The sequence below is a fragment of the Bombus pyrosoma genome, linkage group LG15, assembly GCF_014825855.1.
Source record: "Bombus pyrosoma isolate SC7728 linkage group LG15, ASM1482585v1, whole genome shotgun sequence".
Taxonomy (NCBI): Eukaryota; Metazoa; Arthropoda; class Insecta; order Hymenoptera; family Apidae; genus Bombus; species Bombus pyrosoma.
The window spans coordinates 5,770,311-5,782,796 of record NC_057784.1 but is presented as its reverse complement, the minus strand read 5'-3'; the positions used below and the strand labels follow the sequence as shown (position 1 = coordinate 5,782,796).

Genomic DNA, 12,486 nt, shown 5'->3' with positions numbered 1-12,486 from the left:
ACTAATAAACTGAAATGAAACAAGAAGAAAATTACATCATACCTAATATATCAAAACAAATTGCATCACTCATGCAATTACATACATTGAAACCAATATTACCAAGAGACATTAATAAAATAAAACCCCAAAAAGTAACAGATGTATATAGACAATAACTATCATCCAAGTTATCACAAATAACATTGCAGTTGCTATGTTTAGAACAATATAAGGTACTATTCTTATCAATTAAGCATGTTGAATTTGAGGAAAAGCTTATTTCTTCATTAAGTGCTTGGAATTGTATTGATACAGAGAAATTTTTATCTATACAGGTCCAATGGCATATAGCATTCTTTACTCCAGTACATAAATATGGCTTAGAAATATCCTGAAATAGAAAATAAAAACTGATAATTTATAAAAGTTTGGGAGTGTTCACATTATATTATTACAAATCAATAATAAAGTACCTCTAGTTTACAATATGGTAACAAATCACAAGATATATTACTAAAACTATAGTCTGAAAAATGTGGACCTGGAAGTACTGGTAAGAAGTACATACAAATATAGCAACCACTTGTTACTGCTAATAATGCGATAAAAATTGTTTTTCTCCAGGCATAAAAATAATCCACGAGAAAACCAAAAGTTGGTTTAGCAATTAAGAACAAGATTGGTAGAATAGCTGTTATACTGCCCATAATTAATGCTGAAATACCAAGTTGTTTACCATAAACTGGTAAAAACGGAAGAATTGGTCCCATAGCTGCAATCAGAAATAATATAAAAGAATTACACAATAAAGAAAAATGTATTTCAACTTAATTAATTGGACTTACCTGCCATAAAGAAGAAATAATGTGCCTTGATAGGCAACTGTGTGTAATTCAGTTTCATTTTTTGTGGCGTTACATTAACCAATACATCAGAAAAATATTGTCTTCAATATTTCAGTCTGGGAAACAATGCTTAAATTCAGCATTGTTTTCTGAAATCAAAATATATTAATATACATAACTAATTAGAAACATTCCAGACACATATATAAATGAAAACAATAAATACATAGAACGAATATAAAATAAGATAAGAGAGGAAACACTGGTACGAAGAAGATAACTTATCACATATATTTACAGATATAATTTAGAAGTAACATTGTAAATATTCAATAAAAATTATGTTGCGTACTTTACAACAAACATTAAAATATGGCATTCTAATCTGTGAAAGTTCACTATTCACTGAATTAACCGCGTTCAGTGAATTTGCCCCTACATATGATTCTTCTATATTTGTACTTTATATAAATTATGACGCAATAAACACCCTCTGCATTATTGGATGATATACTACTTTATCTGCATCTTCAATAATATTAATACAACTTATTTTTCTACAATAAAAAGGATTATTGTTCATAAGAGAATAAATTAAATATATCATATTATACTGAATAATATTAATAATATAATGCATAGAACCTAGAGTTGTTTCTCTTGATTATTTGTTTTCCTTCCATATCGTCAATATCACAGAAACAAAGTACTGAACGTACTGACATGAAGTACGGAGGCTGTATACTGATGTTTTGGCAGCGAATCATGTGGATTTAATGTACCTCCTTTACATACAGCTATACTAGCGCTACTAACTACTAATTCTGTCAAGTATCAAACTTCGAGTTCGACGTTCGAGATACTTTTACCTTCGATATGGACATACATATATATGCACATATATATAGATGTGAGCGCTCAAGGTCATTCATATGACAGATACACACATATGTATGCATAAGATGCACTTTATGATAACTGATATTTGATCACATGACAAAATCTCCGTATTTACAAAGAAGAAGTTTTTATCTATCCTAACACATGTTATGAAAAAGACTACTTGAAAAATTATATTGAAAAGTGAGATTTTTCATAACCAGTACTGTTAGATTATTATATAAAATTTTATATTATATTAATATAATCTTTACGGTTACAAAAGAATTGATTAATTACGTTTTATAAAAAATCACTACGTTATAAAAAAATGATACGAGTAGTTGAAATATCTCACAAATATTAATCAGTCATTTTTAGTACTTATACATAGTCTTCTATCAATGTTGATTAGTTATCTTGGTCGAACAAGGCTTATCATCAAACATGCATGTATATGTCATTTGTAATTTTTATGCAGTGGATACTATAACTTTAAATCGAATAAAAATTTTTTGCGCAAAATTGTATTGGATGTTTGATTATTTGAATACCTTAACAATTTTTTAAATTTATTCAAATATTCTCTAATAAAGTAATAAATATATATATATAATAAATATATAATAATAAATAATAATAATAATAAAAATTTTTTGTGATAGTTAAAAAAGATGGAATATTTAATATTTAAATTTTCACGAATTTACTCTTTTGCAATTTTAGAAGACTTTGAAAATATTGTATGATGATGACGATGTATATGCTTTAAGAGAAATGATACTGCGTAACAATAATAATTTGCTTGCAATCTTCGTTCCTACACTTACTAACAAAATAATTCAGTAGCAATTGTAGTACGACTTAGATCTCTACGTGAGGAGCATACATAGAGAAATCATAGTTACATGAAAAGTTTAAGATTTCGGATCTTGTGTTATTTCCCAATTAATTAAATTCATGGAAGATATGTGTAGCTATTCTTTGGGAATTATGTGTTTAATAGCATAACTATAGAATGATTAAATACATGAAACAATATAATTGCTAAAATAATTAAATTATGATGATTGATAGAGAACATGGTGAATAATTCATGTTCTGTGAATACGTTAATGTTTTTGCAAATAACATAGCTTTATTTGTATTTATGACATTCTTTAATCCTAATTAATAAAATGGTACTGATAATACTGATAATAATGTAAATATTGATGAAGTGCTGTGTATATTTTACGATTAATTGAATTTTTGTTTTAATTAAAATGACATGAGTGATGAAACTTGAACAGAAAGAGTAAAGTTAAAGGTATCAAATAAAAACCTACTATGATTATCAAGAAGTTAACAACAGCTACACACGAAGATTGTTTCAAATCTGATTCAAATTAACTGATTCGTTGAATTAACCCACGATTAATTCAATTCTCTGGATTTTCCGTTTATATAACGACAACAAGACTCATTGAGAAAATACGCGGAAAATGTAACAGAGGCACACATGCAGCCACTGTGTAGCAGGATGTAAATTATCATCAGTAAGAAACATCAGTTCTGTTCTTCTCCTTTCACATGTGCATCAAATTCAGTAATAATTCTCAACCAATTATAATTCACAGTTTTTACAATTTACTAAATAGTATGCGTCACATAAAAATTCACTTGTGTAAAGTGTTAGTTAAATTCGTTTCGGATTGTTCATGAACATCAACGTCATCTACTGTACCAACATGTTATATTACGCATGAGCCCCCACCAGCCTCAATAATTCCAGTTCCCTACTGGACTATTGGTCGCATCAGCAGCCAGTTTCAATTTAATCCAGTCTGCGTGGAGTTACATGTAGAGGTAGACGCATCGAATGCAAAGAAATCCACCTCCTCGTGTACCGGGCGCCATGTGGTAAATTCGTCGATCGTTGTTGTTCTTTGCATCTCCAAAGACTCTGTTGAAACGAGTTATTCATGCAGCCTTCTTCACATAATTCATACTCATTCCCCTCGAAACAGACCGTGCTTGTTGTCTACCCACTACTGTCTTCTATTTCGATTGTCGGACATCTGTCCTTAGCGCTCTGCTGAGAGAGTACTTCATTGTATATCAAGAGAATTTGGTGCACTGGTTGAAAGGTGAAGGTACGTGTTGTTAGGAAACAGTCGAATAATACATCTTTTCGTGATAATTGAAGATTCAGCCGATGATGTCATTTCATAAATGACGAAGAACTTTCTATAAAGAACGATTGTAAGAGGATCCTTGCGTTGATTCATCAAGTTGTCTCGTGAACAGACATGAATAATTATCGTTGTGGATTCGATTATCTGTGATCGTTAATAGATCGTTTCTGTCTTCATTTCGGTGTCCGTATTAATTGTCTCCCAATGATTTCTGTCGATTTACATCAGAATCGAGGAAAACCGACGACCAGACGCGTCGATTTCAATGAAACTTCGAATAGAATTATTCATGGAATATTAACTAAAGTTTGCTCAATCTACGCGCGTAATAATAACGCTAATAGTAGCGATACGAGAATGAAGAAAAGTAGATAATATAACAAAAGAGGAGGTGTAACAGGCAAACTCGATTGATTGTATCAATAGATGAAACTCGATCTTTGTTGCTAAATACCTTTTAAATCATCGAGTATTTATAGATGCAATTATACACAATAAAAAATTAATAAAATGCCTGTTGATTTTCTATTTGTAGTCGAAGTTTTATTGAAGTTGATGCGTAACACCGTTAGTTCCGTTATTAATTAATGTGTCTGCATATTCATTAAACTAGCGTTTACCTCGTCAACTATAACGGTGCGACAAGTGTAATTATTGTTATAAATAATGAAACACTTGCACACTCTATTCCTGTACATCAGTGTGTTTTTGGTATGAAACATTACATGGAAAAATATCGTGTATTAGTTTTTGATAATTAGTTTGAAGAATCTTGTGAAAAAGTGAAAATCAAACACTTACGATACGTCCTTGAAGAGGATGCCGGTGGGAAGGTCGTCAAAGATGGATATTCGATTATTTGTTTTACTCCTCTTCTTCGCATTTGTTCATCAAAGTATCAACGCTGAAAATTGTAAGTAATTTTAATTAATATCCACGATCCCCGTATCATCAATATTCTATAAAATATACAAGCTAAAAGAAATATTAAAAGTTCTTCTTTAAATCCATGCAATGCCTTTAATAATTCATCGCTAAAGATAACAAGAGGATTTTAAAATACTCAAGTATCATAAGAGAATAATATCGTAGAGTATTATAGAAAGCTACGTTAACACGATCCCTCCAGTTACTTTGAGCGGCGAGCAATTTGTTCGTCATTGGTAACAAATTATGTAGTCATGATTTCCCCTTTGCTCGAGAGGAGGAGAAAGAGTTTTGCAAGAGAAAAAAAAAATAGAAACACCGTCGTTTCAGTGAAACTATGCGTGGTCGAGAGCATTCATACAACAAAAAGGGTCCGCGAACTTTGCAAGCAGTTGGTAATCTCAGGGAGTCAGGTAGAGTGTGTTATAGGAAATGATAGGCGAGTATAACAAATTTATAGAAAGATCGATAAATCTTTTAAAGAGTATTCAGACTATTAATATTATTGTCAATATTTCAGAATTCTTAACATTATAGAGACCCTCTAGTATTAGTATAGAGAAGTATTATTAATATTTCGAATATTGTCGAGGTGGTTTGATGAAAAATAATTGTGCTCCATACGTTTTTATCTTATTTCGTTGATAATGTTGAAATATGTAATGACTAAATATGCTTTCTTGTGATTTGACATCATCAAACGCTAACGCGAAATTGAATGTATTATCAATAATATTGAATGTATGAGGAAAATTCAATTTGTCGATAAATATTGACAATATTGTATTGGCAAAAAAAATTGACCGTCTAGGCTCTCGAGGGTCTCCTATGTACGATAATGTTGAGAACCCTGCAATATTGATAATATCGATATTAATATTATTATCAATATTAGTATCAATAGTTAAGATACTCACCATTATTGTACATAAGACACCTTGTGGACGATCAAGATATAATTATCAATGCAATGTTGAGAATTTTAAATATTGACAATAATAATGATCGTCTGAATGCTACTTTATACTTTTTGAAGAGTATTGATCGATTCCTGTTTCCGCGTTTCGCGTCTTGTTGTTTTTTAACGGCACATCGATTACACAGGTTTAATTGCCTGCGGCGATTGACCATGGCCAAAGCCGACTTTACAGTAATGGAACCGGAAGATCTGGTCGCAGCATCTGCGTACAACGAATACAACATTCTAGTCACGAACGAGCTAAGAATGCTTCCAGATGGTAATTACAAAGTAAATCGAACAGCGATTAAAATTATTTTACCAGTTGCCATCACGTGAAAAGTTGAAATTCACGTTTCTTCGATGTTACATTATCTTTTGGTAGAGAAACAACGTTATGAGATGGTAGTCATAGTATCTAAGGATGTGAGGAATATATGGGACGTTAAGGGTAAGAGATTCTGTCATCCTGGACTGGATACCACCGATGATTGGACCAATGCATTTTCTACGGTTAATTTTCTTATAACTATTCCTTGTTTACCGTGTCTGTGTCCTATAAAAGATATTATTTTTCTCAGATAATATAACCCAATCGTTCAAAATAAGATTATAAGTACTGGAATATCAGAGAAGATAATTTACTTCTTGCTATTTATATGTATATAAATTACTTCTTCTGAGAAGAATTCTATTAAAAATATTAATTACTTTATATAAAATACAGTCAATTAGAATTCACGATATGAATTTCCTTTTTAATAAATAATTACAGTTGTATCTCTGGATGCAAAAATGGCCTTAGAACACTCAAAACTCTTCTGTGTTCATGAAACGCATCAATAAATTATTCATTCTTTTCTTACATATTACCCACAAACTTCGTTACTATGTCTTCATGAAGTTACATTAAATTTTGTGAATCAATATTGACCGACTTATCTTAACAGTTTAAATCTAACTCTTATCTAGAAACTTTACATAATGGAATCATTATTTTGACACACATTTTTGGAATCGTAATTTTTTTAAATATCAACACAAATATCAAGTAATATAAATAAATAACGTTGTTTACAATTCTTTTTTCTTATGGAAAAATGTATGAAAATTGCAATTAATTTATTACATAATTTTCATTATGAAAATCAAATATCAAAAGAGAAATATTATTTTTTTAGATGCCGTAGAAAGTAATCACTGCGTACAACAATTATTTAACTACAAATGTTTGGGTACAAAACCCAATTATACTTCAAACTAACATGTGATGTTAAGGCCTTTATAGCATCCAATAATATAATTGAACATAAATATAAAATTGGACATACAAAATAGTATTACTTAAAAATATAAATGAACTATCAAAACATTTACATACCTGTATCACAATTGTAGTACTTTGACGAATGGGTAATATTGAGAAAATGTGATCCGGACAAGACGTTGTTGGAGAATCGAATGGACGGTTTGTCGAATTTCTTCGAGGCAGCTTGTATAGCTGGCGCTTGGACCGCCGATACCACATATGATAGTAAATTAAGTAAGTATTTATACGGTTGAAATAAACTGAAAATAATACACAATGTAGTTACTCCATTCCCATCTTCTTGCTCGTAGAATCGAAGTATAGGAATCTTTGCGCCGCGTGCGATAATCCAGTCGGCTGTTATACGAATGATGCCTATTACGGTCGCGAAGGTGCTTTATTCTGCCTCACTGATAACGCAGGTGACATTGCCTGGGTTAGATTAAATGATACCTTGCTGCATTTTAAGGTAGAGGGATTAATTTCAGATAAACAAATGACTATTCGAAATAATCTAAGAATGAAGAAAAATGAAAGGGTCGAAATATTGCCCCTTTTTAAACATGTTCCATAAATAGCACAAACGAAACTATTATCTTAAAATGCGGAGTCTTAACTTCTGGACAGTATATGTCCACTAATCAATATCAGAATAATCGCTTTATCGCCTGAAATTCCAAAGTTCAGAATAGTGTGTAAACTTAGAGTAGAGTATTAAGATATAAAATAAACAATTGATTGAACTTTAAAAGTGGAATATGTAACTAAAAACAAGAGAAAGGTGAGTTCTTGGCATTTTCATGCCTTTTTGCAGTAGATCAAGAAATATTTTTATACTCGCCTAATGAATGTTTAAATAGAGAAACATGCTAATTTTTGTCTGCTATGGAACGTGTTAATTATTTTGAGTAGCGTGATATAACAACTTCAAACAGTTTGTTAACGAAACCATGTATGAAATTAGACGGAACAGATCAGTAAAGAAAATTACAAGTATCTTTGTCCGGATGGTACGACGAGGCCCGTGAAACTTGACAAACCATGCGTATGGATAACAAAACCATGGCCGATGGTCGTCGCTAGATCGTTAGTAGAAGAAGAGACTTTTATAAAAAGGATTTTATGGAGTAATGTATCTTTTAAATTATGTTTGCCTTTTACCAGAGAGGTAGCAGAAAAGGTGGAGAAGATGATGAGCTCCTTGAAAATGGACAAGTTCAGTTCGACACTACGCCAATTGTTGGAAAATTATCATCCGACGCCGGTGAGCACAGATACTCTGGAAACGCCGGAGGACTTCCTAACAAGATGTAATTAGCGACGATTAATCAGACAGAATTGATTTTTTAAAATGATTTTCATTAATTTGTCATTAGACTGTGGATGCTTGTACAAATCTATGTTTACATCTTATGAACATTCTGTGCATTTTTACACCCTTAAATCTTCTATAAATAAAAATCCGCAGTCTACTCATCATATATCACTATATGTCATATCTTATTAAATAAAGATTAACTTTTTCATAGCGTGATAAGATAATAAGAAATAGGAAAATAATGACTTCCAAGATACATAGAGGAGTTTGCTCGAATTTCTTTCATATTGTACTATGAAAAAGTTAAATTATAAGATTTTGTTTCTGCAATAATAACAATAGTAACACTTGACCACAGTTCCTCGTTTCATGACCGCTAATAATCGCGCAACGTGTCATCCATCGAGAAGAGTGAAATGGTGCGTCGCGTCCAATTTGGAAGAGAATAAGTGTCGGTGGCTCAGGGAAGCTTCGATCGTATATGGTGTGGAACCAGCAATTTCGTGTATCCAGGAATTGAGCAGAGCAGGTTGTTTAAAGACTCTCAAGACCGAGCGTGCGGATATATTCGTTGCAAAGCCGGAGGAGCTGTTTGACGCCAGAAAGTAAGTAAACATTCAAGTTGCATAAAGTTGTGGATAGAGATGATAGTGGTTACAGTATTTAGGATATTGTTTCAGAATGGGTCTAAAAACGATCGTGCAGGTGGTACCCAAGAGGAACAATGACTTCGTTAGAATTGCGGCTATCGTCCGACAGGATTCATGGATCAAGAGTTTGAGAGACTTGAAAGGAGTAAAGGCGTGTTTCACGGGATATCGAGACGTTGGTGAGAATATTTCCATTTTCTGAATGATTCTATTGAATAGTGATCTTCAGACTAGTCTTATTTCATATTTATAGATAAAGTTGTTACACAAAATCTTCAATGTTCCTGTTAATCAATAAATAGAAATTTAATTATTGCATATTGTTATGAAATAATGAAAAATATAAATAATACTTATTAATATTCTTGATATTATATCGGCTAATTTTTCTTTAAATATTTTCAATTAATTTCTATATGTTTAGCAATATAAATAATTACAAATATTTTTAAACTCATTCAAAATTGTTTAATGACGGTCAAAACACATTTTCGTAGGGTGGTACGCTTTTGTGGCTGCTCTGAAGAATATATCAGGTACAAAGCCTTATTGCTCGGACACGGAAGCAGTTGCTAATTTTTTTACAGAGAGTTCCGTTGTTGGTCTGAGTAACAGTGACGGCCAAATGCCATATAATTTACATGCCTTGAATATCCAAGGTGTGTACTTACACTTGGCGTGATAATAAAATCGCGTAGCATGATTTGTGTGCTGATTAAACAAGAAAACAATGTGATTTGTAGCGAACGGAGTTGGGAAAGATTTGATTGCCTTTGAATGCATGATGTCTGATGTTGGGGACGTGGCTTTTGTTGATTTAAAGAACATCGAGGGGAAAATTGGTATGTTAATTCGTTACTATTTTATAAAAATCAAATAATCATATCTTTCTTGTGTTCTCATTTTAAACTTGTTGCTTCTTCTCTACTTTAGGCAATCCGGGCTATCAGACGAGGAATAACAAGTACCGAACCCTATGCTTTAATGAGGTCGATTCGGATGAAATATGTTTGCTTACGTGGGCTCCGTTAGGCATGGTAATTCTCTTATGAGAAAAATAATGTTAAAAGTATTAAAAGTAACGACATTAAATATTTTTGTAAATATTACTTCCAGGTGATAACACATGAAAATATAACAGACGTAAGACGAGAAGAAATCTACTCGATGCTTTTGGAAATGGACAAGCTTTTCGGAATTACTTTTAAGGGCCCAACGCCTGCGTTCTCCATGTATGGAATATATGATTCAAATCATAGTATTATATTTCCGGTATGTAAAAGCATAATATTAACTTTAAAATAATAAGATACTAATATTGCTATAGGTACAAATATTAACATTGTTAAAAATAGACATTTATACAGTTAAATTCGTCTAGTATAACACATATAAAATGAAATATTTAACATTTCTCTAATCCTCATCGTCGGAACTTATACACATGCAATCTAAAGGTCGCTCCAATATAGTTATTTTTTCCCAATACTTCTCGTTTTGCGCCATCCCGTAATAAACGTAACCTTTCTGGCAGAAAGCCCATGGGAAATGTGTGCAATTGAAGGAAACGTAAGGCTCGCCTTTTGCGTCTAACGCAATGGCACCTATGTGAGATTCTCCGGTTTCATTTTCGAAGTTCTGTAGCACTGTGTTTACTGCGGTGTTAATCGATATATCTTCAGATAATTTTTTAACTATTTTCCGTGCTGGTGCATAGCAATAGATGCTTGTATCGTTACCAGATACAGAGGTACAGCCATGTTCATCTGTGTAAATGCCGCAACCAATTACCGTACCGATTGAGCTAATGGAACCAACCGGCTTTCGAGGTTCTCCAGCTGTCGATGTTCCGCTTGCAAGCCGTTTCTTACGATCGTATGCTACTACTCCAACCGCGCTAACCTAATATTCATATTTTCTAACTGTATTTTATGAAACTTGAGGACTTATAGTAGCTATTAGATTTTTGTTTATTCTTTTGTAGATATACTAACAAAGAAACACAGTTTAGGATTAAATAAAAATAGTAATTTATGATTTTATAATGTGTCTAGAGTCTAATAGTATTATAAAATAATGGTGCCATAGAAAACACACCTGTACAGTTATCGGATCATCCCAGTCTAAATCAGTAGATAATACACAATATGGATATGCTTCACCGTCTTGAGGTCGATTTATAAAACAATCCGAATCGCATTCTTTTTTTTTACCCTTAGCATCATTTCTCCATTCACTTTCTTCCTGTTCTTCATTCATACAACATGTTAACGATTCAAAACTTGACATTAATGATTTGGATATGTTTAAACTTCCCGGCGGTAAAATTGAAATTCCGTTATCCAAGGCAAATTTTTGAGCTCCATTTTCGACGATTAGAACATGTTCCGTTTTCTCTAATACCTTCCGTGCTATAATTAGTAATTGAAATTGGAAATTAGGGTAGATCGTTAACTGGAAATGTTTTTAACCGTACACTGATTTGTTAGATAAAATATATACCTAAAGAAATAGGATGTTCTATGTCACGAACAGCGCCTACACATCCAGCGTCGCGTATCGTCATTATAGCAGCATCCGTGACAATTTCATCGTTAACGTCCAAAGAACCACCTTTCGCACAATTAAAAAACGGCTTACTTTCCATATAAACGATTCCTTTTTCTACCGCATCCACTGCTGATCGACCATTGATAAGATCACTGTACGCTTCAATGGCGGCATTTTTAACCTATTTGTATCAATAAGGATCTTCATTTAATAATTATTTACAAAAAGGTTTACTATCATGTATGTTTTATAAATAATTACTTTTTATTTCTGTAATTAATGTTATAGTAATTTATAAACATTTTTTTGAAAATAATATTAATTATTTTTAAATTAAAAGTATATAATATTTTTCAAACCTCAAAGAGTATGTGTTTACGTTTCGTTCGTGGAATTTTTCCCGCGCCTCCATGAACTACTATAACTGGATCAACATAGCTACGACGTTTTTTTTTATCTGGCTTTGCCTCAGATCTGATTCTCGCTAAAATTTGATCGATCCAAGAACAATAATCGCACATTGTGAATAAATGACGTAAAATTTTACGACGATGAATAGGTTTATTAATGTAGATTTATATTATTTAAAACAAATGCAAATGTCCTTTTTTTTTACAGGACGAAACTCAACATCTACAGTTAGAAGTTCACCAAATTCAACGTGTAGCGAGTTACCCTGTTATTATTGATGATCTTGTAAAACAAGTTAATTGCAATGGCGCGGCATATTTGAATTTCCATTATAGTTACATGAAGGTTATATATATTTTGATCATTGTGTTAAGTAAATTACAAATTACTTGAGCATAAATGTCTTTCCTTATATCATTATATAAGTCTATGTTTTGATAAAGTGATATTTAGAATAATAAAGAAATTATTACTGAAGAA

The 12,486-nt window shown here is 31.9% G+C and overlaps 3 protein-coding genes across 11 annotated transcripts in view; 1 reads left to right on the top strand and 2 right to left on the bottom strand.

Moving 5' to 3' along the window:
• The window catches only part of LOC122576094 (major facilitator superfamily domain-containing protein 6), an 8,890-nt gene extending 1,602 nt beyond the window's left edge, over nt 1-7,288 (bottom strand). Inside the window, exons 1-5 of one of the 7 annotated variants that reach the window (XM_043745959.1) lie at nt 7,150-7,288; nt 4,685-4,787; nt 828-976; nt 456-754; nt 43-373 (exon numbers count right to left, since the gene is read on the bottom strand). In XM_043745959.1, the coding sequence (XP_043601894.1) occupies nt 43-373; nt 456-754; nt 828-885 (688 nt within the window). In that variant the 5' untranslated portion in view covers nt 886-976; nt 4,685-4,787; nt 7,150-7,288. Of the gene's footprint in view, nt 1-42; nt 374-455; nt 755-827; nt 977-1,179; nt 1,385-1,472; nt 1,913-3,034; nt 3,174-4,684; nt 4,808-5,727; nt 5,895-7,149 lie in introns of those variants that run through there. The other 6 variants (XM_043745963.1, XM_043745960.1, XM_043745964.1 and 3 more) reach the window with 6 other exon arrangements.
• On the top strand, nt 4,655-12,483 carry LOC122576089 (transferrin). 3 transcript variants are annotated; one of them, XM_043745943.1, is made up of 15 exons: nt 4,655-4,796; nt 5,141-5,249; nt 5,915-6,048; nt 6,154-6,281; nt 7,167-7,311; nt 7,389-7,546; nt 8,042-8,163; nt 8,242-8,387; nt 8,754-9,000; nt 9,076-9,224; nt 9,543-9,704; nt 9,789-9,887; nt 9,979-10,082; nt 10,162-10,317; nt 12,214-12,483. In XM_043745943.1, the coding sequence occupies exons 1-15, from the start codon at nt 4,703-4,705 to the stop codon at nt 12,397-12,399; spliced, it is 2,139 nt and encodes a 712-aa protein (XP_043601878.1). In that variant the 5' UTR covers nt 4,655-4,702; the 3' UTR covers nt 12,400-12,483. The 3 variants fall into 3 exon arrangements, with proteins under 3 accessions (XP_043601878.1, XP_043601879.1, XP_043601880.1); XM_043745944.1 differs by lacking the exon at nt 4,655-4,796 and having other exon boundaries at nt 5,141-5,223; XM_043745945.1 differs by lacking the exons at nt 4,655-4,796; nt 5,141-5,249 and having other exon boundaries at nt 5,920-6,059.
• LOC122576110 (isoaspartyl peptidase/L-asparaginase-like) lies at nt 10,325-12,201 on the bottom strand. Its single transcript, XM_043745990.1, has 4 exons — nt 11,955-12,201; nt 11,548-11,776; nt 11,143-11,456; nt 10,325-10,947 (listed from the first exon to the last, which is right to left on the bottom strand). The coding sequence occupies exons 1-4, from the start codon at nt 12,114-12,116 to the stop codon at nt 10,462-10,464; spliced, it is 1,191 nt and encodes a 396-aa protein (XP_043601925.1). The 5' UTR covers nt 12,117-12,201; the 3' UTR covers nt 10,325-10,461.
• Nucleotides 12,484-12,486: the final 3 nt, after the last annotated feature.

What these genes read in the sequence shown, in the direction of transcription:
- LOC122576089 (XM_043745943.1), top strand. Translation starts at nt 4,703, where the DNA reads ATGCCGGTGGGAAGGTCGTCAAAGATGGATATTCGATTATTTGTTTTA. An exon ending in GCTAAGAATGCTTCCAGATG is followed by an intron (nt 6,049 to 6,153) that starts GTAATTACAAAG and finishes ATCTTTTGGTAG; the next exon opens with AGAAACAACGTTATGAGATG. An exon ending in ATCATAGTATTATATTTCCG is followed by an intron (nt 10,318 to 12,213) that starts GTATGTAAAAGC and finishes TTTTTTTTACAG; the next exon opens with GACGAAACTCAACATCTACA.
- LOC122576110 (XM_043745990.1), bottom strand. Translation starts at nt 12,116, where the DNA reads ATGTGCGATTATTGTTCTTGGATCGATCAAATTTTAGCGAGAATCAGA. An exon ending in GTAAACACATACTCTTTGAG is followed by an intron (nt 11,777 to 11,954) that starts GTTTGAAAAATA and finishes TGATACAAATAG; the next exon opens with GTTAAAAATGCCGCCATTGA. An exon ending in AGAACATCCTATTTCTTTAG is followed by an intron (nt 11,457 to 11,547) that starts GTATATATTTTA and finishes TACTAATTATAG; the next exon opens with CACGGAAGGTATTAGAGAAA.